Source organism: Tribolium madens, unplaced genomic scaffold (assembly GCF_015345945.1).
Source record: "Tribolium madens isolate multiple individuals breed KSU strain unplaced genomic scaffold, Tmad_KSU_1.1 Scaffold_91;HRSCAF=231;Tcas5.2_LG7, whole genome shotgun sequence".
In the NCBI taxonomy this organism is placed as follows: domain Eukaryota; kingdom Metazoa; phylum Arthropoda; class Insecta; order Coleoptera; family Tenebrionidae; genus Tribolium; species Tribolium madens.
Window position 1 is genome coordinate 10340444 of NW_025401063.1, and position 24280 is coordinate 10364723.

The 24280-nt window shown below is 33.1% G+C and overlaps 2 protein-coding genes across 4 annotated transcripts in view; one reads left to right on the plus strand and one right to left on the minus strand.

Annotated features, from left to right (window-relative positions):
• LOC123012178 (protein prickle) overlaps positions 1-24280 on the minus strand; it is a 147750-nt gene that overhangs the window by 75154 nt on the left and 48316 nt on the right. Inside the window, exon 1 of one of the 3 annotated variants that reach the window (XM_044410028.1) lies at positions 13827-13967. The exons of 1 other annotated variant lie outside the window; for it this stretch is intronic. The gene's annotated coding sequence lies outside the window, so the exon portion shown is untranslated. Of the gene's footprint in view, positions 1-13650; positions 13968-24280 lie in introns of those variants that run through there. One more of the 3 variants, XM_044410026.1, reaches the window with a different exon arrangement.
• On the plus strand, positions 21332-22873 carry LOC123011823 (60 kDa lysophospholipase-like). The gene is made up of 9 exons (XM_044409464.1): positions 21332-21373; positions 21427-21481; positions 21527-21644; positions 21691-21922; positions 21969-22179; positions 22234-22343; positions 22389-22571; positions 22625-22738; positions 22787-22873. Exons 2-9 carry the CDS (start codon positions 21460-21462, stop codon positions 22871-22873), a joined length of 1077 nt encoding a protein of 358 aa, XP_044265399.1. The 5' UTR covers positions 21332-21373; positions 21427-21459.

Genomic DNA, 24280 nt, shown 5'->3' on the forward strand with positions numbered 1-24280 from the left:
TTGATTTTTATTCAATAAGACCGCAAACAAATCTATTCGAAATTCACAAAGCAGTGGCGGAGAAGACTGGATTGTAAAATTTACGGTTCTCGAAGTGATTAACATAACAGATAGACACAGAGTTGTAAAATTAATCCCACGTACTCAGGCAATTATTACATCTTAATTTTACAACCGAGAGAATTCTAAGGCGAAAGCCTTACGACAACGGATAGTTGATCTACATCCTCATAGTCCAGTCAACGAACAAGTTGAGAATGCATGAACAGGAATATAAATTTTAATTTAAAGGCTGTTTTTGAGTTAGTTAGGAAGTGAAAACATATACCAAAAATCTCCTGTCTTTCGAGATGAGCGAGACTCAAGAGAACAAGAAGAAGGTACCGTGTTATAAAAAAACAGTGAGTGTTTCCTCGGGTTTTTAAAAGGTTTTATTTGAATCTCATGTAGTAAAGGGCTACAGTACAATTTGCAGTCTACAACCAACATTCCGTCGCAATCACTTGTGCTATAAACTTGGGATTTAGACAACATAACGCAAAGTGAGCCAAAAAAAAATTAAGAGTGCGAATATCTCAAAAAATATTAGAGATATAAAAAAACAAAAAGGTTGTCTTAGAAAAAACTTAATCTAACACCCACCATTTTCGAGGCATAAGCGAGAAACCATAAAAGACAACTTTTTTATGCCTCCTTGCGCCTCGAGAAGCGTAGACTTTTAATATGTATATTTCCTAAAGTCCCAACTAGTCCCCAGCCTTAAAGTCAAAATTTTGTTCCCAACCACGCATTCTGTTACAAACTCCTTCAATTTCTTCAATTACTGAACTATAAAAGATTTCCTAGAACTTAACTGGATTCTTAAAAGTTTTCAGTCGTTTATGAGATTATAATAGAGTTCCGGGTGTAACAGTGCTTTCGTTTAAGTTTTCCGCTGACCTTTACAAGTCTATTGTCTTTCAGTCTTTAACTGTTTAAAAACTTTTTATTTTCAATTTACTACTACTACAGTTAAACCTCTTTAACCCGACCATGCTTTAATACGAGCGAGTGCATCGAGTTATAATCCGAACATGCACACGATAATACGAACATCGATAACAATTATTATCTCCTCTTTTTATAAAGTAGTATAAAGTATTATGCTTTTTTCTTCTTGCTGATCAAACTTGTTAAAATCGGAGAGCTCCCATCGTCTGAATCAGTAGTACGCTACCTGTTAGTAATAGCCTGTGTGAAAATTAATTTACATAAATAAATTTTGAACCACGCCATTATATTGTTTTTTTAGAAAGATGAAAAAAATGTCCCAAAAGGCTGGAACTGTTAGACTTAATTAAAAAAAACTAGATTCCTTACTTGCCAATAAATCCACTTATAAATAGATACAATAAAATAACGCTTATTTTATATTTGGTTTCACTTTCCTTTTAAATAAATACGAGTACAAATATGTACTATTTCAAATGTTGAATTGTTTTAATTAAAAAAAAAGTATCGTTTCGACGGTAAAAAATTCCACTTTAGCAATATTACAGAATATAATTTCTACATTTTTGTTTGACTCACTGGAGCAAAACAGAATTTTTTCCAAAATCATAAAAAATTGAACATTATTTTGGTTATTTAGTCTCACATAATGCAAAAAATATTTCATTACATCTATGAGATAAAAAAGTTTGAACGAGTAAAAATTTAAAAAAAAATCAAATTATGAAAATTAATTACTACTTTTCGATATTTCGATCTCTTGTAGTGGTAGTCAACCACGTCTTCAAAAAATGTACATAAAAATTATTAAATAATTTATTCATAAAAAAACTTTTAAAATTCGTTTTTACAATCTTAACAAAATTGAAATATTTATCGATGTACAATGGCGAGCATTAAATTTTAGTAGTCAGTGTCCAAAATTACAGAGGGAAGCTACATTTTTGACAAAAAGATGAAGTTTCAAAATGACATTACCTACAAAATTTTATGCGCGCCGTTATATGTACCTACCAGAGGATGTATGATGCATACAATAAAATCAAATTTGTTATAATCAAAATTATTTATGGTAGTTTTTTTTCTCAAATTGCATTGCCGCTTCAAATATACTCGTAGGTGCATAAACTGCAGAAATGGATTGTTACAATCACTTTTTTGACACCCTCTTCTATCGCCGCCACTGTCCCCGTCCCTTACCACACTCGACTGACTTCCCTAAGCTTTTGAATAAGGTCCACACTTCCATTACCCAACACACATCGATTACTTATCAAATTAATTCCCAAGTAGGGTAAAAAGTGTAAAACCCATCAAATTCGAGTGTTGACACAAATTCCCCGAATCCAAAAAACACCTGTACACCGGTTAAAATCGCATTAACCAAACGAAATTATTCGTTACGCTCGAAACGCTGACATAATTATTGTAGTCGATTTAGTCGCAAGTTGTATGTTTAAGAACAATTTTGATTTCCATAATGACGAACTATTAGAAAACAAATTTGTTACACAAACCGGATCAATTTTTGCAAATGCTGTTCTTAATCCGATTTCCTTTTACGGTTTAATCCAGTTAATCAATCCTTGTCGTCGTGTTAAGTACTAGAATAGGGTGTTGGAAGCTACTTTTTCTTGTTGAGCTCACCTGAAACAAAAAAACGAAATTAATACAAATTGAATGATTATACAAAAATGCAGCAGGGTCAATCATAACTAGCGTTTTCGCATGATAGGATAAGAAATTAAAAGGTTAAATTGTGTAGCGATAATGCATGAGAACCACTACATAACTGTGGTCCTGACATGACGTACTCATATCGTATTATATTTACCGATAAGAGCTGTGATAAATGAAATAGTACCTATCCAACACTACCAATCTTGCCCATTCTGAATGAGAATTTTCGATTTAAAATTCAAATACACTGCATGATTACCCAGCAATTAATCATCATTATGTCTCACGGAATATTAACTCTAAGTCCGTGGTGCCGGCTATAATTATCTTTTTCTTCCCCGGATTCGAAGATTTCAAATGCATTCGCGACGTTATGCAATTGCGCACGAACAGCGATATAACCAGTTGCATAACTCGTTCCAAGAAATCGATTTTTTGTGAGAAATTTTTCTAATGTGTGCTCTCACGACCAGTTGAGAATCTTGTGGTCGAAAATAAAATTTATTAAAATCGATTTATTGGTTTAGTCGAGCGTTTGTTTTATCAATTCGAAAGATATTATCGAACAGTTTCCTGTGCTTTTTAAATTTGATGGCTTCTTGGGAACTACACAATTATAAGCCACCATTAATAATGGTCGAGGAATACATTAATAAAGAGCAAAATGCCCTCAAGTTACGCAAATTATTCAAGGATTAGCTACCGGATAAACAGTTTAAAAGTGTCCTAAATAACTTATTCTTAATGGCTTGCTATCGATAAACACTGCAATAAAATTCTTTTTAAAGAAACTACAACGCGCGGTGAGACAACGAACCTAAAAACTGAATTAATGAAACAATGAAGCCACAACCATAAAATGTGGCTTATTGGTAGTTGTGTGGCCAAAGACAATGAATAATTTTATTTCAAGATCGCTGATGGCAACTGGTCGGCAAGTGATCACGTTTATCTTAACCAAGGTTGAAATAAAAACAGGTTCATCAACCATAAGACCATACATATATCCTTCAGATATAATTAATTTATATTATCGATGGTTCAAACCGCAATTATAGATTTTCAATACGATTAACGCGCTACATACTTAGCAATACTTCAAAAAATCAAGCACCACGACTATTTTTACTTGTCGCTACAAGACATTTAATTATGAAAAATATCCGTCTGAAAAGCATGAAATTCGTCCACGTTTTTTCAGATTGTTGTTTGGTGACTGATCAAGCATAGTATTAGTGTGCCGGGACTAAAAGTGATATTTTAATTCCTGAAGTTAGCCGCAAGATAGGCTCGTCATAAATCCGACAAGATGGTTTATAGTAATATTTATGGTGAATTTTAAAATAAAACGGACGTCGAAGGCTTTTTTCGCTTTGTAATGCCACGATACAACTTCATTACAGGCAGTAAATCATTGCGTTTTTTTAATGAAATGACTAGAAAATAGACATGCGGAAGAGAAGAGCACAGAAGATAGGTATATACACAACTAGGGGCCTGAATATCTCTCTTTTTGACATTTCTTCTTCGTCACTTAATGCAAATGGCAATGATGTACCTATACTTTACTGTGTCCTTTCGTAATCTTTTTTAGAAAATCGTAAATGATCGAATTTTTTTGCCGGTCAGTCGACCATATAATCCCCGGTAATAAATTGGTTTATTGCCTCAACAAAATTATATTCAATTACCTATTATTATTATTAAATTTTTTCTCATATTATTTATTCTCTTTTAGACAGTAAAATCCATGCATGACTTCATTTAATATAAGCTTCTGGTTCTCTTAATTTTGTATTTATTATTCATTTTAAGCCGTGGGTGTTCTTTTAATCAACAAACTTATAAATACTTGTGTTCCGATGACATTTGAATAATCACCTACAATGCGTAAGTGTTAGAAAATTATGTTATCTAACTTTGATTCCTTGGTATTTAAATATTTCAAAATTAAGAGGCGATAAGATACGAATTGGGAATTTACTTAATTCCCACTTAATTCTGTCATGTTCTTAAATTAATGAATAAATCATCTCGGTTTGCCTAACCCTAATTTTTTCCTCTGTTTCTATTGTAGAATAATAGTAATGTCAGGTGACCTTTAACAAAGTCAGCAAAGTGACCAATCAATTCGTTCTGACTCCAGTTCCGTTTGACTTACAAAGGCATCGACACGAATTGATTGGTCAAGTAAAAATATTTTGCAATATTTGCGACTCCCATCTATCACTTATGATTCGACTTTCCCTCGTGCTGAAACTCCTGAAACAGTCCGTAAAGTTCATCCGATTCGTTTCGAATTCCGTTTGTGTTGAAAGTGCCTCCTGATCGATTCGAAACGCGAACTGAATAGTCCTCGAGGGCAAAGAATCAAAAGGCACACCGGGACGTTTTCAACACTGCACCTGTGATCGGTTTATTTACGGGTGCTATATTTGGAGTGAAACGTTTTCGTCTACCCTTCCCGGCTATTCCAGGATTTGTACTTAATTTACGAGCGTTTCAGGAAATGCGCCGGTTAATGCGTTCGGAATGAAGTTTCTTTCAGCGACCGTGTTTGTTTATTTTTTTCCTGTTGCAATACGAAATCAGCAGTACCCAACACATTTACCAAAAGGTACAAGCTGCCTTGCCGAGGCAGTTTTTAGAGCAAAATTAATATATTCTTAATCAAGGATACGGGTGCTGGTTTTATTAAACCGCATTCTTTGCGTGTATGGAATTGGTCTCATTTCTGCTATGCTAAAATGACAAGTTTTTCGAAAAAGAATTTTGAGAGAAATGCTCGAGACTGGTGAATTGTTCAGACACAAAAGCGTTTCAATTGAGACAAAAACATTATCAATGGCAATTAAAAGCACATAAAACAAAAATGTTGAGATGTCTTGGAATTATCGTCCATAAAACTCGACTTCCAGTTGCTGCCAACTCATCGTGTCGAAATGACTTTCGAACAATTGTGGCAAAAGATTTTTTCTCGTAATATAATAATAAATGTTGAGAACTTCTGGTTTGATGCGCTTGTGTTTACATTGATTTAGTAGTGAGTTTAACAAGCTTCCGACACATGTGACGTGCCTCATTCCAACAAAGAACCACATTGTCTTACTGTTTAAACAAACATCCCACCGATTTAAGCAACTTTCCGACAATTTAGTCACTCCTCGAACGTTAAATATTTATCAATAGTTCAATAAATCAAACCTCTATTGTTTTATACGAAGTGCGTTTTTTCCCTTCTTGCAACAATGTGAGAATAGTCGATACGGCCGCCAGTCAAGCTCAACGTAGAAATAAAGAATTTTTTCGCTTCGTCCTCTCGTGACGGTGGCAGACGTTGATAAATGACTCGACGATGAAAAAAAAGCTCCTACATTCGCAATATTCCCGACTTGATGAAAAGCGAGTCTTGAGCAACACAATGATCATTTGTTCGAAATAACTAGTTTAATAACTGATTGTTTAAAGTGTTTAGTTTGAGTGAGTAATTTCTCATGCATATTCAGTCTATTAATTTTTTATTCAGTATACGCTCGTTAAGTGGTTCGATTATCTAAAGCGGACCTATAAATCCCCTCAAAGATGTACCGACTGTCAATTACCAACTTAATAAATTATTATTAGAAATTATAACCACCTCGAGCCTTCTTAATTATAACGTTGCTGAAACTTAATGGATCAAGAGCACGATTAACTAATAGACAATGCGAACTTGACACCAAAGCTGCCGGAGCTTTAAATCTAATTCTTCTCGAAGAAAAAATAACGAAAACGAGTCGAGCAACAAACCCATGTGAAATTAATTCCCAAGCCATAGCGCACCTGTTGATTGTTAAAGAATAAATCCTTGTAATTGGAAAACCTTGAATTATTATGACAATGTAACACCAACATTAAAGCTCAATAGAACTAGTCATTTTCTGTCGAGACGTCTCTACAACAACTTGGCAACACCCACATTCATGAACTGAACATAATCGACAATATACAAACCTAACAACAACATAAATTTACACAATTTTAAATTCCTACTCCTGTTTTATTGAATTTGTGAGAAAATAGACAATAAAACGATTATTCTTATCGACTTGAAAAAAATACGTCAAATTCCTCATGGAAGAATTTTTTACTTAAGAGGATTTATGCCGAGTAGATGCAAATTAGTAAGCATTAAAGATAATTAGATCGTAAAATATACGAATGGAAAACTGAAAATATTTCACGTTTCAAAGATTACGAACAGATGCAATTAAATCAAGTCGACTTTTCCAGAAAAATAATTTAAAAAATCCTACAAATGTAAGCAGTAGTTTCTCAAATTAATTTTAATTTACAGTGTTTAGCTTGTAAATTTTTCGTTAATTTCGACACTTTATTCGTTAAATTAAGAGGCAGTTAGAAAAGACAAACTTATAAGTATACAGGGTGCGCCAGAACTCGCGCCCCAGAGAAAAATGTCAAATGCCGGAGGCAATAAGGTCGCCAAAAAGTGCAGCCGAAGAATTGAAAAATTATATCCGTTGCTAGGTTACGAAAATAATACCAATTTGCCCAGAATTTTAAAAAATAGCTGGTCTACTGGAATTTTTAGTTTGACATTTATTAATTTTCGTGATGTGGGTGACATAACCTGCTCGTTTCCAGTATTTTTCTCGCTGAAGGGGTTGTACACGAGTATAATGAGACAGAATCGTTAATTATTATCAACAATTATCAAAAATTATTTTGAAACATTCTGGAAATTCCTGATGAACCGACTTCTCTCTAAAACTTCTTCACAGGTATTGTTCCTTCTCAACTTTTTCTTCGATCTGATACAGATTAACAAACCGATAAATGAATTTTAGAACTTGAAAACTAATGCATTATCCTTTTGAAATAAAGAAGCAAGTGAGAGTGGGAGACCAGAAAAACATGAAGAAGTACGCAAGTTTTTTTATTTACTTTAATGTTATAAATAAAATTTTGCACTTTGACTCTATCTATTTCTATTGGAAAAATAATTTTCCAAGATTTTTTGCTACAGGCTATTAAAAGTGGAAACAAGGAAGCTGTATCCTAAATTGTAACTATGTTTAAGATTATTTGTGGCTTTTATTGACAAAATTTTTGTAGCTTTACTAAATAATTATAAAAAAACATATACAAGATCATGAGTGTCATTAAATATAAAAAGGTCAAATGTCAAAAAATAAATGTCAAAATTTTTTGACAGAGAATTTTTTAAACATTTTTTTCATGTTCCTGGTATCTTATCTTACATGGCTTTTTCTCTGGGGCGCGAGTTCTGGCGCACCCTGTATATATATTTCTTAACAAAAGTTTTAATAAATATTTTTAAAAATAGTTTCGCTATTAAGATGTTTATAATACTTCTATTATTTTAGAAAATGGCTTGTACTCTACAGGAGTACAAACAGCTTCTAAAAAAAACAGTCACTTTTAACAAAAACAATCATTATTCAATTAATTAATTAATTGTCAAAGTGACATCGTTGTCAAAAAAATAAAATCGCCAATGTGATGGGACTTGAAAAGCAAAGAAAGATTATTATTACAAATCCAAAAGTAAGAAAAAAAAAACTTTTCTTTCCACTGAGTTAGAATAATGAAATATTAATTACAGATTTGCTCCTTTCAGATAAAGCGAAAACAACAATTGCTGTTAAAGTGTTATTTTATCTACTCAACAGAGTTTTTAAAGAAATAGTTTAACATCTGTATAGAAAAAAAAGTATTTCCTTTGCTTTTTTGGCGTAAAATCTAAGGTAAAAATTTGTTTCCTCGTGACTGGCTATTATAAAATGTATTAAGTTCAGAATTTTGATTATAAAGAAATAACTTTAACTTGATAGAAATTGGCAAAATTCACCGTTTATTAAAAAATTCTGGCATTTAAAACTAGTCCTAAAATCTTTTGAAAGCTGTAGATAAAGAACCTTAATAGTCAAGTCAAGCGAAAAATGTTTTTTCCTTTGCAGTTTTGGCGTAACATCAAAGATATTTTTTTTTCTCCTCTTGTATACTTAATCCCGGAACAGACTGTATACTTGTAAAATACATTTCTTAAATAAATTTATGTATTTGTAATTTGATAATTTGAGCAAGCTTGTTTATTATAATCACAACTTAATGTATACGTTATAATGTATGCTCATTGAAGTAATTTTCACAAAGACATATTTCGGGTCCAGACTTCCTAAATTTTTCGACATATTACCTGCTCTCCAACTAGTTAGTCGGAAATGCCATTGCGACAAAGCGCAGCCCGAGTACAAAATTAGACTGGTGAATAGTTTTTTTCCCTGGGTGTACAAGTATGTTTTAAAATTCGCGCCCAATAGAAAAATACTATGCAAGGTAAGATACAAGAACATGAACAAAAATTGCACTTTGACTTAGAAAAATAGTTTTCCAGGTTTTTTGCTGCAGGCTATTAGAGGAGGAAACAAGAAAGCTATATCCTAAATAGTAACTATGTTTAACGTGTCATATTTGTGGCTTTTTTTGGCAAAATTTTTGTACCTTTACTAAAGAATTATGAAAAAACATATATATACTTACATGAAGATCGGTAATAAATATTAAACAGACATAAAAAAATGAATTTTTTGGCAGATGGAGTTTTTTAACATTTTTTTTTTATTTCGGTGTTAGAATAAGTTTATTCCAACGCCCAAATGACGTCATTTGAGTGCTGGGATAAATCGTTGGCGTTAATTTGATTTTAGTGACGGACTTTCTTCACAATTCATTTTCAAATGTGAAAATAAGAATTATTTTTATTTTTTACAGCCGTGTAAAATTATTCCACATAAATGTCGCCAACCGTCGCAAACTTCTCTAGAAAAAAAATCGTTTTTTTTAATTTAAAAATGATATAAAGCGGCAAAATAGAAAAAATAGTATAAAGCACTTGTTGCAGAAGGTTCTTCAAGCACTCATTTGTTCCTCAACTCGCCGCCACGTGGCTTGTTTCGGAATTTCAAATTTCTGCTTGAATACATACCTGCTGCAACTTGTACTTTAATATACTATTCCATGTTTCCATTCTGAAACACCCTGTATAGGTATTTCAACTGGTGAAAGACGTTTTATAAAAATGTAGTTTCGAATTAGAATTACGTCGTTATTGACTTTGGTTTAAAAATCGAACCATATAGGAGAAATTAAGAAGAAGAATTCGTTTTATTGAAGTTTTTTAACAACGTGGCGCGGCGCTTTTTTGAAGTATAATTTTTTTGAATGACTTCTATAAAAAGCTCTATTTTGTATTGTTTGTCGCAGATGTTACAAATTTTAATCCGAAAGAAAAATCCGGCGATTTTGCCGGCACGAAAGTTAATAAATCCGGTTAGTTTATTGTTATGAATGGGGTGGCACGGGGTGCGTAAAATGTGCGTGGTGGCATGTGTTTTATCGATGGTGTATGGCCCAGTTCCATACAGGGCTGACCGGAGTTGACCTGAAACGGCCCTCCTGATGCATCGGAATGGGCATGGCTAATATGTTGGCGTACGCACTGGCACCGGGAATTCATAAATCTTTAACGAAACTAGCGCCAAACACGCCACCGACGGATAAGCGTTACGCCCAAAAGCAGATTACTGTAAGCAAAAAGCTGCATATTTCTCGATTCGTCTCATTAAAGTTCGAATTCCTACTGAGTATATTCGAAAAACGTGACCGTACTTTAGTGAGGCCACATCATTGTGAAAATTTGACATCTGACGAAATCCGCAATTAAAAAATTTTATGTTACATTTACGGACACCGAACCAATAAAAAACCTGATATTCGAATTAATTTGTGTTGATGAACCTGCGGTTTGAATAAATTCCCATTTTATGTCAGCCAAGTTTTGAAATTTTCTTCATCTATAAGAATGTCAGGAGAATTCAAATGAATTATGATGTTGGCAGAGTTTAATGAATATGTTAGAAAATTATTTATAAATGGATACAAAAGCCTAGAATCTCAAACATCCTCCAGTATACAAACGTTGATTATTATTATCTGATGACAGAGACAAGTTCTTAGTTTCCAGAAGCTGAGAAACGGTTAATTCCTTATCGTTGTGTGGAATATCTACTTGGAAATGCCTCGAGTCATAATCGATAGATCTAGTTTACAAATTTGAAACTTAAAGGCGTGATATGTAGGTGTAGGAAACCGATTCTGACATGATTAAAAGCCGCCAAGTTTGGATAACGCTAAAGCTCATCTAAAGAAATTCTTAATAAAATATGCCAACTCGTGCACCTCTTGATCCGTCCTAATCTGTCCTGAATTTGCAAAAGGGTTGAATAATTAAATATGTGCATTCCGAATCATAACTAACTCCAGAATGCCTGTCCAGAATTAAATTACTTTTGCCCTAATTAAATTCAGTTAATAATAAATTAAAAAAGTTTATTTCCGGCTTTCGTGCATAAAAGGAAACGTTAGATTGCCTTTACAAGTGCTAATGAAGCTTCCCTTTGTACGAACACCTGTCGCCTATTCACTAAACTTTTCTAAAAAATATCATAGGTATCCAAGTATTGGTCACAGCCGTTTGGCCCCTCGAAAATTATCTATCGAACCAGAGGACTCTGACCATCGGATTACGAGATATTTAGTGCAGAATTATGGTCATCCGCTATCATTTTGCGGCCAGCTTCGGACATTACCGTTTAATTTACGGTGTTTCCACGTATTTACGGCTCGATTAATCCATTAAAAATTAATAAACGCTCGCACACTTATGTCATAAAATCGATTTTTCGAGGGCGCTTCGACTTATGGGTTAAGGTTAAATTCTTCTATTCTAGCCGCTCGCGTTACCTTTTTATTATTATCTCACAGAGGAATCTACACTAACCTGTTTTTCTCAAAACACATAAATCAACCATGTGAAACAAAAAAGGGTTAGCGGTGAGAAAAGAGATTATATGAGAGAAACTCTTTGTACACAGAGATAAGCAAAAAAGTCGTAAAAATGAAAATATTATTCGGCACGTTTGGCGATCTTTTCCGGGTTATAAAGTCAAAAAGATTTTTAAGCTTTAGCGCATGTGTCACTCTTTTCCGGTAAACTCCCTGAAATCCCCACATATCACTTTGCTGATATATCGACATTTACGGCCTCTAATCCGCATTATCTTCCTCCATAACAGCACAATAACGTAAAATTTATAATCTCGAATGGGATTTGAATATTAAATCCGACTCAAGTCACCTGACTAACCTTTTATGTCTTTATCCAAGGGTTTATTTATAGTTGTGAACTTGGTAGAACGTATGCACCGTTAATTTTATAGGCGTTCTTTTTTCGTAAATTATTATGCGATAATAGAGATTATTTTATGCAAACAGGTCAGGGGTCCGTACCTCCGCATGATTAAATAATTTTTTTACTCAGATCTACAATTCGCGATCTCAAAATTTATATAAAACAATCGCCGCTATTGCCACCGGACATTAACAATACAAAAGCGGCAGAACGAGTTATAGGTCAGTAGTTTGGATACGATCTAACCTCCTCATCTTTAATAAGAAATCGATGCGTTGGTGTAAAATGACTTTACCTTAGGCTTAGAACAAGCACTTGGGGTTAGAGCACGAGGTCAAGAGATTGTCGAAACTCTGACGAAAATTTATTTAATTATCTGTTTGTAAATCAAACGTTTCTCTCTGCCTCCATTCACTTTTATTATGTGGTTCCTTAATTATCCGTTAAAAATATAAAACCAAGCGCTAAAGGCCACGGAAATTTTCAATAGAATAAAGTCATCAAGAATAATTTTAAAAATAAGAGAAATAATGACTAACAAGGACACGCTCGATGAAATATAATGCAGACAGCTAGCCAGGTAATTCCCAGGATGAAAATATCGCCATCATAAAGCACTGTCCATGTCAAGTTGAATATACGTGGGTACAGTTAACTAATAGAACACACTGTAAAATTGATAAATACAACGTTATTAAACAGGCAAATGTTATTAAATAATTATAAGGTAATTCTGTAATCTTTGACAAGATCGAGTTAATTATCGCCAACTTAATAACAGTTCTGTATTCATCATAATTTGCGCCATCGTGAATGATAAATGACAATAAATTTAAGAGCGCAACGGCATCTCTTATGTTAGTTCATAAATGAGAAGCTTTTTCAAACTTTACAAGAAGCTGTTTTATAAGTAAATTGAAAATTAGACATTCGTAAATGAAGGAAAAACTGAAATGATACACCAGCGGGCACTTTAGAAAGCATTAAGTCGAGAAAAAACTGTAAAACCTGAATGCCTAATGTGTTGATGAATACAAATTACGCAAAATGAAATTTAATAAGTTTTGCATTAACATTCCGTAAGAACTTGACTCAAATTATTAAAAATTACTCGAGTGAGTTGTCTCAAAGACCCACCTTTGTATTATTAAATGTCAATAAGTATAAAAATTGGATCCGCCTTCTGTTTACTATACCTTTTGAACAATAATATCAAGTACAGGAAATGACAGATGGTGATAGAATTGGGTCACATATTTTCCTTCATCTCAGAAGTCAAGACGACGCATTTTTTACATGTCAGAGAAACAGCATTTCAAGTTAATAAAAGAACAAACACTCAAAACCTGATTGCAAGTTTAATGAACATGAAGTGATAAACAACAATATTCAATATCAATTAGCATAAAGCTGACAAGCTTCCCATTTTTTGAAAATCGGTTAACAAAACCTGTTTGTAGACATTTAAAGAAATAAAAAAATACGCATTTCCATATCTCATGTATAAATGTGAAAAATTAAGAACTGCACGCTCACACCCGAAAAACGTCAACACAAGATTACCATCGTAGCTTTGAAAAATGTTTAACCATGTCTGTGACATGTGAGAAGGTTTTAAATGTGTATTTGGTGCTTTCAGTAAGAATAATAAATACGCACACGTGTACGGTCACGTGTATTCCAAAAAATTTCTCACATGAACTGACCTTTTAATTTAATATAAATCCAAAAGCTGTCAAAAAAGCACTGCACAAACAAAAACAAATCAAAAAAGCATCACACAAGCAGCAACTAAAGCGTAACGTCGCAACACAACACAAAAATCTTCACACAATGCCATCACAAAACGAAAAATTGTACAAGAAGTGTTGATTGTCCGTACCTCCAGAAGATGACTTCGACTTGACCAACAATACAATGGTCTGTACAATTGCGAATATCGTCAATAGAGAACGAGTTAAATTGTAAAAAGGAGGAAAGGTTCGCGTGTAGGAACGTCGATCAGGTTTAGCGACCGCATCATCAAACGCTTTCAGCAGAACTGAAGGAGTTTTGGAACGGATCTCGCGCCGTCGTGCTGATGAAACACGTGGAGTGCTTTTGTATGCGCATGCTTTGCTGATTTTCAGACGCCAGGACGAATTTCAGCACTTGCGACAAGAAAGTAAAAGCTTTTCAAACAAATTGACGAGGATTGATTTCAGGCAACACGACTACTTGGACTTGACCGGAAAGGCGGCTGCACAGTGAGTAAAGCCGTAAAAAAGAAAAAAATATCAAGACCAAAAAGCTTCAACAAGATTTATTTACAGCAGAAACGTAAATACCTATGAGCAACTTAACTTTTCTTTAGCTTTCAGCAGAAATAGTAATGCTATGCTTTGAAGTTATTGTATTTTATGGAGAATGCGAAGACAAAAGCTTCAACAGAATCTCTTTGTGAATAATATTTGAATCTTTCAGGAAGAATTTCAAAACACTAAGAACTTACTGTGGCAAATCTGTCTTTTGCAATTATAAAATACTTCTAGTAAATATCAAAAGGATTTAAGTTCAGAATCGGGTTTCTAATTTCACAAATAGAGCTTTAAATCTTTTCAGCAGAAATGCTCAGAATTGTGAATATGTATCTAAAGAACACATTATGTGCATATGTTACATTAATAACTGAAAGTTTTTAATAAACTGTCAGCAAGAATTTGAGAACAATAAAGTCAATTTCCTGTAACTATCTATAATAACCGAGTAGTTATTCTTGGCAGGATTATCAGAAATGATAAAAGCTTCACCCAGCAGGATTTTTCCTACAATATCATTTAAAAACAAAGCATTTTAATAGCGATATCGCTCTATAAAAGTTGAGTTTTCGAGCGAGTGTAAACAATAATAAAACGCCATTACCACACCAAAGCAGGAATTTTATTTGAGAACTTTGTTGCCTTTAGTGGTTTTATAAAAATTCTCACGCATGTAAACATTTACTTTAATAATAATAAAATTGTTATGACAGTTAAGGCATAACTAAAACGAGCTTAATTCTGGTGAGTCAAGTAACATTTAAAAATTTCATAACTAATCTTATAAAAATACAGGAAAGCAGTAGAAAAATGTAAATAATTCATTCAAGCCTTTCTAATTCAATTAAATATTCATTAAAGATCATAAAACCGCGATAAGACGTCCTCTTAAGGTAAAATGTGACACTAATCTATATTTTAACAAAAATTTAGCTTCAAAAATTGTATAAATCATGTAATCGACCAATTAGATTATCTTTAATTAGCATAATGGCCTCTTGCCGCCATTTTGCACCGAAATTGTTTCGACTAAAAATTTAATTAAGCGAAATCCGGTCCGATATTGAATTTACCACGTACCCGATATAATTAAGTTGTTTTAATTATTAATGTTCCCGGTATATATTTCTTGCTAAAATCATAAAAATACCTGCTCACCCAGTTCATAAATAATACATTATCGATAATTATATCAAAACGTAATAAATAATTCAGGTGAAACCGTTCGTGATGTTAAAAAACGCATCCAACAAAGGCGGAGCTTTTTTCATCACGTCGATACAATTTCGGTTTTCGCTACAAATTATTCTGAGGTGGTATCGGAGGTTTTAAATTACAGGGAGACGTTACGTTGTGGTTTGGTAACTTTCTTCACTTTAAAAGAAGACAAAGAACGTATAAATTTTCAAGTGAAAGAAATCCAAACCTGGAATGGAATTACAAATTTATAAATAATCATTGTTTCTTATGAATTTTTCAGTTTCTTTCAGTTCACACTAAACAAGTATTAATTGAGTTCAACCCTACTAAACTGTCACCTTAATTCAATCAAATGGCGCAATGTTATTAGCGTTTCCTCGAGAACAATGACTGCTAGAAGGTTGGGCTTCAGACATTTTTGCGAGCTACAAAAATATCTATTTGACCCGTTATTCTGAAACCTTAAGTAAACATTAAGATTAAATCTACACCCAAAAAAGTAGCAAATCGCAAATGAATGCTGATGAGAGTACGGAAGCGTTGAAAAGCTATTAATATATCTTTTTTTTTCAGTGAGTATATTCATAAATTCTACTTTAAATCATCAGTTTTAATATTTAACGGTTATAAAGTGTCATAGTGAATTTATTTGAAATGAAATTTATTAACAGAATTGAAAGTAGGTAAATATGATAATAATCTTGGCTAGACATTCCAATGTCTAATAGTTGTTCACTAACAAGATATACCTACTACATTGTTAAAATTATTTCCTAAATGTGTTTTGTTATACCTTCAGATTTTAACTTAAACCCTCTGTGTTTAATTATTATTAATTAATTGATTATTAGTCAATAGTAATTGTACTTAAATGCACTAAATTTGTGTGCTTTTTTATTCAGCTAAAATGATCAATTAACATTGCCTTGTAAAAGCATTCTTTTGCTCAGTAATAAACTGTTCCTGCAGCGCGCAGGAATTTCTACTGAAATATCAAATTGCGCAGGTATTTAAAAATAACATAAAACAACTGTTCAAGAACATAATACATGTATTTCCATCCACAAATAGCAAAAAACAATTCACAGACCGACTTGTTGAAATTTTATATTCACTTAAAATTCTTTCTTTTATACACCGGAAACGGAAATTTGCAGTTTGATGTATGTAGCAATTTATCGATTAACCGATTAGCTGAAATCTCCCCTTTTAAATACTTTTCGTCAAACACGAACTGTGCAAACTCTGCAGAATTTTCTCTTTTCGCTAAAATGAACATCAATGAGCCCTAATCAAACAGTCCAGCTTCGACTTTTCCTCGGAACAAAACCGCATGATGAAAATTGGTTTGATCCAAAGTTCAGACATCGCTTCCAGCCACCCTTACTACATTATCGACGTTATTATTATTCAAGGGACATTCCGGAGGACTATAGTACGAGATCGGGAACACTCGTAAACCAATTCCAAACATCGCATTCCTGCAAAGCTCCCATAAACTGAAAAATTACAACCGAATATTGACAGAGTTACAAACACGTCTGAATTTTAAAACACGATTCTGTCATTAGGCTAATGGTCTTTGATTTCGGGGGCGAATCGACCCCTTTACAACCAAATCACTGGATCGGGTTTATTCAGCCAAAAAGTAAAAAACTGCAGCCAAAGGAGGTCTCTCATAACTCAACCATTGGGACTGACACGAACCAATAACAATTATCAGCATATTTATTGGACCAGTCTGAAAAGGCATTAAGACAAATTTTTTCAGATTTGGCGACCATCTGCTCGTAATAAAACGATTTTTATTAACTAGCGGTTTGTCTAACGATATGTGCATGCAGACTGATAAATTGCGCTTGTGCCCCTCGTGATGGGTGGTATCTGAGTTGTTGAAAAAATACCAAAAATTCGATTAACTTTAAATTTATTTGGTGGCGAGCGTTTTATCTAATTCAGGAGCCTCTGTATCAGGTAACGAAAAGTCCGACAATGTGGCGATCCACAACGGAACCGGTTAGAACAGTTCACCTGTCTGCTTTCTTGTTTCTGCTCAATCTTACTTGCATCAAGACAACAAAGATTTTCTCCTGCAAGACCTAAACCATATTTCATCCCAAGACAAATTAGAAATTATCCCTTTACAAATTGTTTAATTTGTCTAATCGACCTGACACTCTGCCCAATATTTTACACCTACATCAAAGTCTTGATCTATTATTCAACAGCAAAATTGATAACATCTCGATCATAAATTAGCATCTGATTAAACGGTAAAAATTCATCTAAAGGAATCAAAATATTGTGATTAAATGAGGTTTCGTTGGGGAGTTTGTTTTCTCATAAAGAAAAATTGATCCTGTTGGCACGGTTTAACCTCGTCATTAGTCAAGTTTGCAAACTAAACAGTTCGTTACGGCTACTGGTTTTGGTATTCGATGAAAGTTTCCAACAGTCGACTCTTATTACAATGAATTCTATCGTCGGAGAGGTCGGAATGGGCGCTATTCAAGTGAGTTGGTATGAGGAGGACGTGTCGTTGCATTATGAAACAGTAGGATTTACTCAAAAAAATTATAAAATCAAACAAGTCGGTCAAACTATTATAGATGCACTTTAAGAGCAAAGTTACACCCTGTATAACTACTGATCCAAGAAACTAAAGATAGTGTAGATGGAAATGTCATAAAACTAAGTGTTTTAGTACACACTTACACCTACTGACGTTTTACAGTTTAATTTAAATTTAATAGCTCTTCTACTAATGGTATAAACTAAAACACAAGCGATTTTATTACTCAAATAACAATAGAGATAAGGCGTCAAAAAAAAAACTAAAACCAGATAAATAGTGACAAATTTAATTAATACCTAAAGCATCAAAATGCTATAAATGAAAGTTGATTATTCCCCAAGTATCCTTTATCGGTTCGTATTCTCAAACAACTTTTAAAACAATTTAAAACATATTATAAAAATTAACTAGGTAAAGAAGAAAACGAGTCTAAAAGTAAAAAAAATAAAAATTAATAAAACTATAAAACGTGTTTGCAAAACACTACTCAAATTTTTCTTTTTTACAGAAAAAAAGTATACCTACTAAAGTGTAAAAATTGTAAAAAAAATTCATAGTGAAAAAAAAAAGAAAAACCATTAAATCAGCTTTATAATTGTCTACTTTTTTGACTTCAATAAATAATAAAAATAAATAAATAAAAATTCTTGATATCTTTTCTTTTCCACTCGCTGTATAGATCTCAAAAATGGACCCGTTTTAAGTTTAGTATTTTCTAACTATTTTTTTTTCAACTAGAAGATTATGACAAATTTCTCTCCATTTCAGTAATTCCAAAATGATTAAAATTTGAACATTTCCTAACTAAAAACTAATTGAATCACGATATTTTTGCTAATATTTTTTTTAAATAAATTGAATATTTCAATAATATTAAACTCGTTTGCATCAAGCATCATAAACCTCCCAGCTCATCTCCTTAGATCCTTATCCTTTATCCTTTAATTGAATTTTGGCGCGCTGGAAGCAATCGCCCGAACAATGACGTTTATGTTAGTTACGTCGTCATAATCGTAGTCCATAAACAAGAATTTGATTACTTTAACACAGCCCATTTGCATATAATGCAGACTTAGTGCAAGATAACAAACATCTCGTACTTACGAGACGAGAGCGCTATTTCATCTCGCACTCAACATGTGGGTCTGTTTTACTCGCCTTTTACACTCTCAGATTCCTCTACGAAGCAACCATGAACTTCATTTATAGCCGACGCCGCCGTTATTTAAATTTATTTTAATTGCGACCGGTTTAACAAAATAATTTAATCAAAGAAAATAATTCGAGCAACTGTGTAAAACTCAAAACTAACCCTTCACGCGTATACGAGACTCGACATAAAGGAGCATTGTTTTCGACGCTGGGAGCCGTAATGAATCTCTTATTGTCGTTGCGGTTTTATTGTTGCCAACATGGCGACACAAAAACGGGACAAAATGAAAGAATTTTTTAATTGATCCCACTGACAATCAATTTTCTACGAACAGAGATATCCTTTGAACCGAGAAACGAACGCCAGTCATCTTCTGACAATCTCCAAGCCATTCTTTTACGAAATTATTTATCAAGAATGAACAACAAATTATTTGAGATCCTACACAAGTCACGTAAAGCTCATCTCTTAAACTTGCTACAACATAACATATTTTTGTATGACAGAGTTAAATCACATGATCTAAATTTTCTCTATTTCTTTAGATGTGAGCCTTTTAGTTTTTCCCTGGGTTTTTCTAGTGGACCACCCTGTGTCAGTTATTAAGCCATGCATGTAGATTTTCGAACGAATACACAACAAAAAGCTCGTTATCTACTTAAAATTTCATTTTGAAACGTTGTGACTTTCGAGAAAATATCCAATTTTTTGGTTGATATGATTTAAAGGTCGTTAACTCATTGTTGAAAGGTGGATAATGATGTTGTCTTTGACGTGAAGGATCCTTCTGGTCCGCCCACTGATTGAGACAAATCATTTTTGTTGAAAGTCATTCCGAGTGAGTTTTCAACGAATTTCGTGCAGTAAACGAGAAATCATTGATTACCATAATTACCAGAGTAAAAAACCGTAATTATCCCAATTGAGTCAAAAGTAAAATCCAGCATTTGAAAATTCACGCACAATTAGCAACCGTTAAAAATTCCCACAACAGCATTTATCCATCTTGTATAAAATAACATGTGATTATAGATAGGCCTCATTAATCCTTACAGCCGAGTCGCAATAATTACATACGTTGTTACACTCGCTAACATTTCTTCTATTTGGCTTCTTTATCCTTGCGATTAGGCCGAGATACGTTCGGCTATTAAAGGATTCATCCGCCATCGCGACTCTTCATCGATGAAAAACTCGCGATTAAATTTAATTAGTTTGGAAAAATTTACGAGATAATTGCCCCACGAGTGAATAAGATACGTTATATAACGAGAAGCTTTTATACTTTAGCTTTTCACTATTAATAACAGATATTCATTTGCTCAAGATAATTAGCGTTTGAAATATTCAGGAAACACCAAGTCAACAATGCTAGTTCAAGTACTCAACCATAAACTTCCCTGCTGTTTCGGAACATTCATCACAATTGTGTCAGATAAATATTTTCCTCGGACGAGACACGCAATACATATCCTGCCCTTTTGCCATTTTATTTCATTGCTAAAAAATAGCAACGTGTTCTAGGTGCGCAAACACGATTAATCTATCGTCAGTTTGATGTTCTTGACGTCTGTATCGAGGCGTGCCTCAGTAACTTCTAAGTAGATAATTAAAGTATGAGTTAAATTGAAAATCATAGGATGTCACGTTTCTGGTGGTCTGTCTATCGTTTTCCAGAAGCAGGAAGTATTGTATAATTACAAACTTTAATCGTTTCGTTTTTTACCAATTTGTTAATCTTCCTGCATATTAATATATTCAAGACATGTTAATTTAACAAACTTCACACAGCAATTAAAACACCTCTTTTTTGCATGCTTTATTACAATAATTCTAATGCAATTTAAACAAAGTTGAATTTCTGGTTACAAGACGATTTTAATCCAAACTGATGCATACATAATAAATAACGACTAGCTGCAACAGTATAACATTATAATCAACAAAACATAGAGTTAAATATGGTATTTTAATAGTAATTTTCATAGTGACACATGATTGTATTTATAATACCACGAGAAACGGATTCTTAAAAGTTCGACAAAATCATTTCCTAGTCAATTAATAATAATCACACATGTGGGATGAAAATTCGTTTTGAGTGATCTTTGTGTCCATTTAATTAATGACTCATTTGTCAAAATTATCAGTAGAAATAAATATTTACCTTACACACAAATGCACGTGATAAAAACGCAATTAAGGTTGTAATATGCATAAAACAAAGAATATTCAAATTAAAATGTCGTTTAAAAAGGTTTTGGTGATTTATACAGGTGGAACCATTGGAATGAAACCGAATGATGCAGGGGGTAAGTTTTATAAAAAAAACACAATTTTTCAGTTCGTATTTTTAGCTTATGTTCCTGTACCAAAAGAATTTATTAACAGACTGAAAAGCATTCCGCAACTTTTTGATCCTGAATTAGCAAACGCATATTTTCCGAATCGAGACGAAAATGATCTAGTTTTACCGTAACAATCTAAAATTAAATAAACAAATGCACAAATCATTTTTTAGTGAAAGTAAATGTTTTATTGTCTACAAGTTGCGCGAATATGATCCTCTGTTAGATTCTAGCAGTATGACGCCTAACGATTGGATCAAAATAGCAAAGGATATAGAAGAAAATTATGGAAATTTTGATGGTTTTGTTATCCTACATGGCACGGATACTCTAGCATATACTTCTAGCGTTTTATCATTTATGATCGAAGGTCTTCAAAAACCGATTATAGTAACAGGGGCTCAAGTATTCACAAGAATCAGTCAGTGCAAAAGTTCATTCATTTTTGTAGATATCAATTTATGAAACTCGTAGCGACGCTATGGACAACATTTTAGGATCTTTAATTCTTAGTGGATGTTACAAAATCCCAGAAGTGTGTGTTTTTTTTGCTAATAAACTATTCCGAGGTAACCGAACGACCAAAATAAGTGTCAAAAAATTCGCCGCTTTCGATTCTCCAAATTACGACATCCTGGCAAAAATTCAAACCTTAATAACGTGTAAATTGTCTCTAATAATTGTATTATCTTTGATTTAATTATTTTTTTCTCTAGTAAATAATAATTATATCAGAAAACCGGATGCAGGCCCATTTAAAGTAAATACCAATCTAAATACCAATGTGGGAATATTAACTTTCTTCCCTACAATGACTCCTTCTATGGTCGGTAAATATGTCAAGTTTAGCTTTTATAATAATTTCTTTCAGTTAAAATTATTTCTGCAGCCGTTTGACGGTATCGTCATTCGGAGTTACGGTTCAGGAAATATTCCTTCAAATCAACCTGAACTAATCCAAGTTTTGAAAAACGCAATTGAGAGAGGATTATTGATAATAAACACAACACAATGTCTCGAAGGAGCGGTTTCTGGTATTTACGAAACAGGAAAGGTGCTTAAACTTCATTTACTCTGAGTTTAAATTTAACCGGAGTTTATTTCCAGATATTAGAAGATATTGGAGTCATTTCAGGCTACGACATGACACCTGAAGCAGCTTTCACTAAACTCAGTGTCGTCCTGGCCTACCCTCATTTGTCACAACAGGAACGGATTCAAGTGAGTTATCACAACCCAACTTCAATTAATTTGATTTCAAATTTCCAGATGATGAAAAGCAATATTCGAGGAGAGCTCACATCAAATTACACTTATTTCAGTTGTATAAAAATAAACTTGAACCAAAAGCATTAAACCGAGTTTCATTCATGCTTTCCCCAGTCGTACCTTTTATTAAACAGGCAATTTTTGTTTATTGACACATTTCAAACGGCATTAGGAGCACAATATAACAGTGCTTTGTGGTCGTAAAGCTCCTTCAGTATTATTGTCGCTTGCGATATTGCGAGACAGGGTGTTTAAAAATGACGTTTCTCACCGCATATTAATTTAACGAATTAAAATTCATAACAGCGAGTGAAAATTTAATCATGTGCCAGTTCCAGAATAAAGTTTTCTATTTATTAGAGTGTTGTTTAAATACGGCCCACGTTTACATCTAATTAATTTTCGTGCACCCTCGTACACCTCCTGCTGCGTCTTTTAGACAACAATGACGCTGGTGATCTCAAGACCCGACCTTAATGAGTAGATGAGAGGGTCATGATTAAGATTACGACAGATGCTGATGAGAAGCTGAGCATCGTACAAGTTATGAGACAAAGTTTAGTGGCTCAAAAAGCCCCATCTTCATCAAAGTTTGTAATTTAAAATTGAAAATTTTAGAATGAAAATAAACTCTCCAAAATTCATAAGTTGCTTTTTTGGAAACTTCTTTTGTTAAGTACTAATAAAAAAAACCGAAAAAAATATCAATTTTACAACAATTTTATTGAGTTAGAAGCTTAATGTTCCATTTTCTTCTGAACCTGAACTGTTCTGTTCTATTACAGAAACGTGTTTAAAAAAACATTTTTTATACACTCTCCCAAAAAAATAGCTGTTTGATGGACTCATCTGAGTCCCCAAAATAAGTCTTTTTTGGACTCAATAAAATAGTTCGCAAAATAATCATTTTGAGTACTAGTACCTAAAATGCAGTCTTTACGGACCAAAAAACAATCTCTTTATAGTAAAATCGTTTTCATAAGACCTACTAAAAATTTTATTACTTTTAAGTTAAATGCGGTATTGTTAAGAGTAAACCAGAGTAAATAAGAGTAAACAAATAATAAATTAGTGGAACCCACTCGGACCCTGAAACAGGTCAATTTTTAACAGGGCCGGACTACTTACTTTCTTTTTGTCTGAAATACTTGAAATGTTTTAATAGTTTTTGATGTAGTTGTTATTAAAGTCAAGTATTTTAAGAAATTTAAAAAAGCCAGGTGGTTATTAACAAGCTATTATTAAATAAAGCTGATTTTTTTAAATAATAGCTACTTTAGTTTTAAATACGGCCCTGTTTTATTCTAGTGGGTGTAGCAACACTTGCAAAGAAACGTGCCATTTGTAGAGGATTACAAATTCAAGCCATTGTTTGGTTAATCCCTTCCTTATAATGTGTCATAAAATTTTTAGTAGGTTTTAGGAAAACGATTTTACTATACTATATGCTTTTTCTTCTTCTTGGATCATCTTGGAAACGATGAACAAAAACAC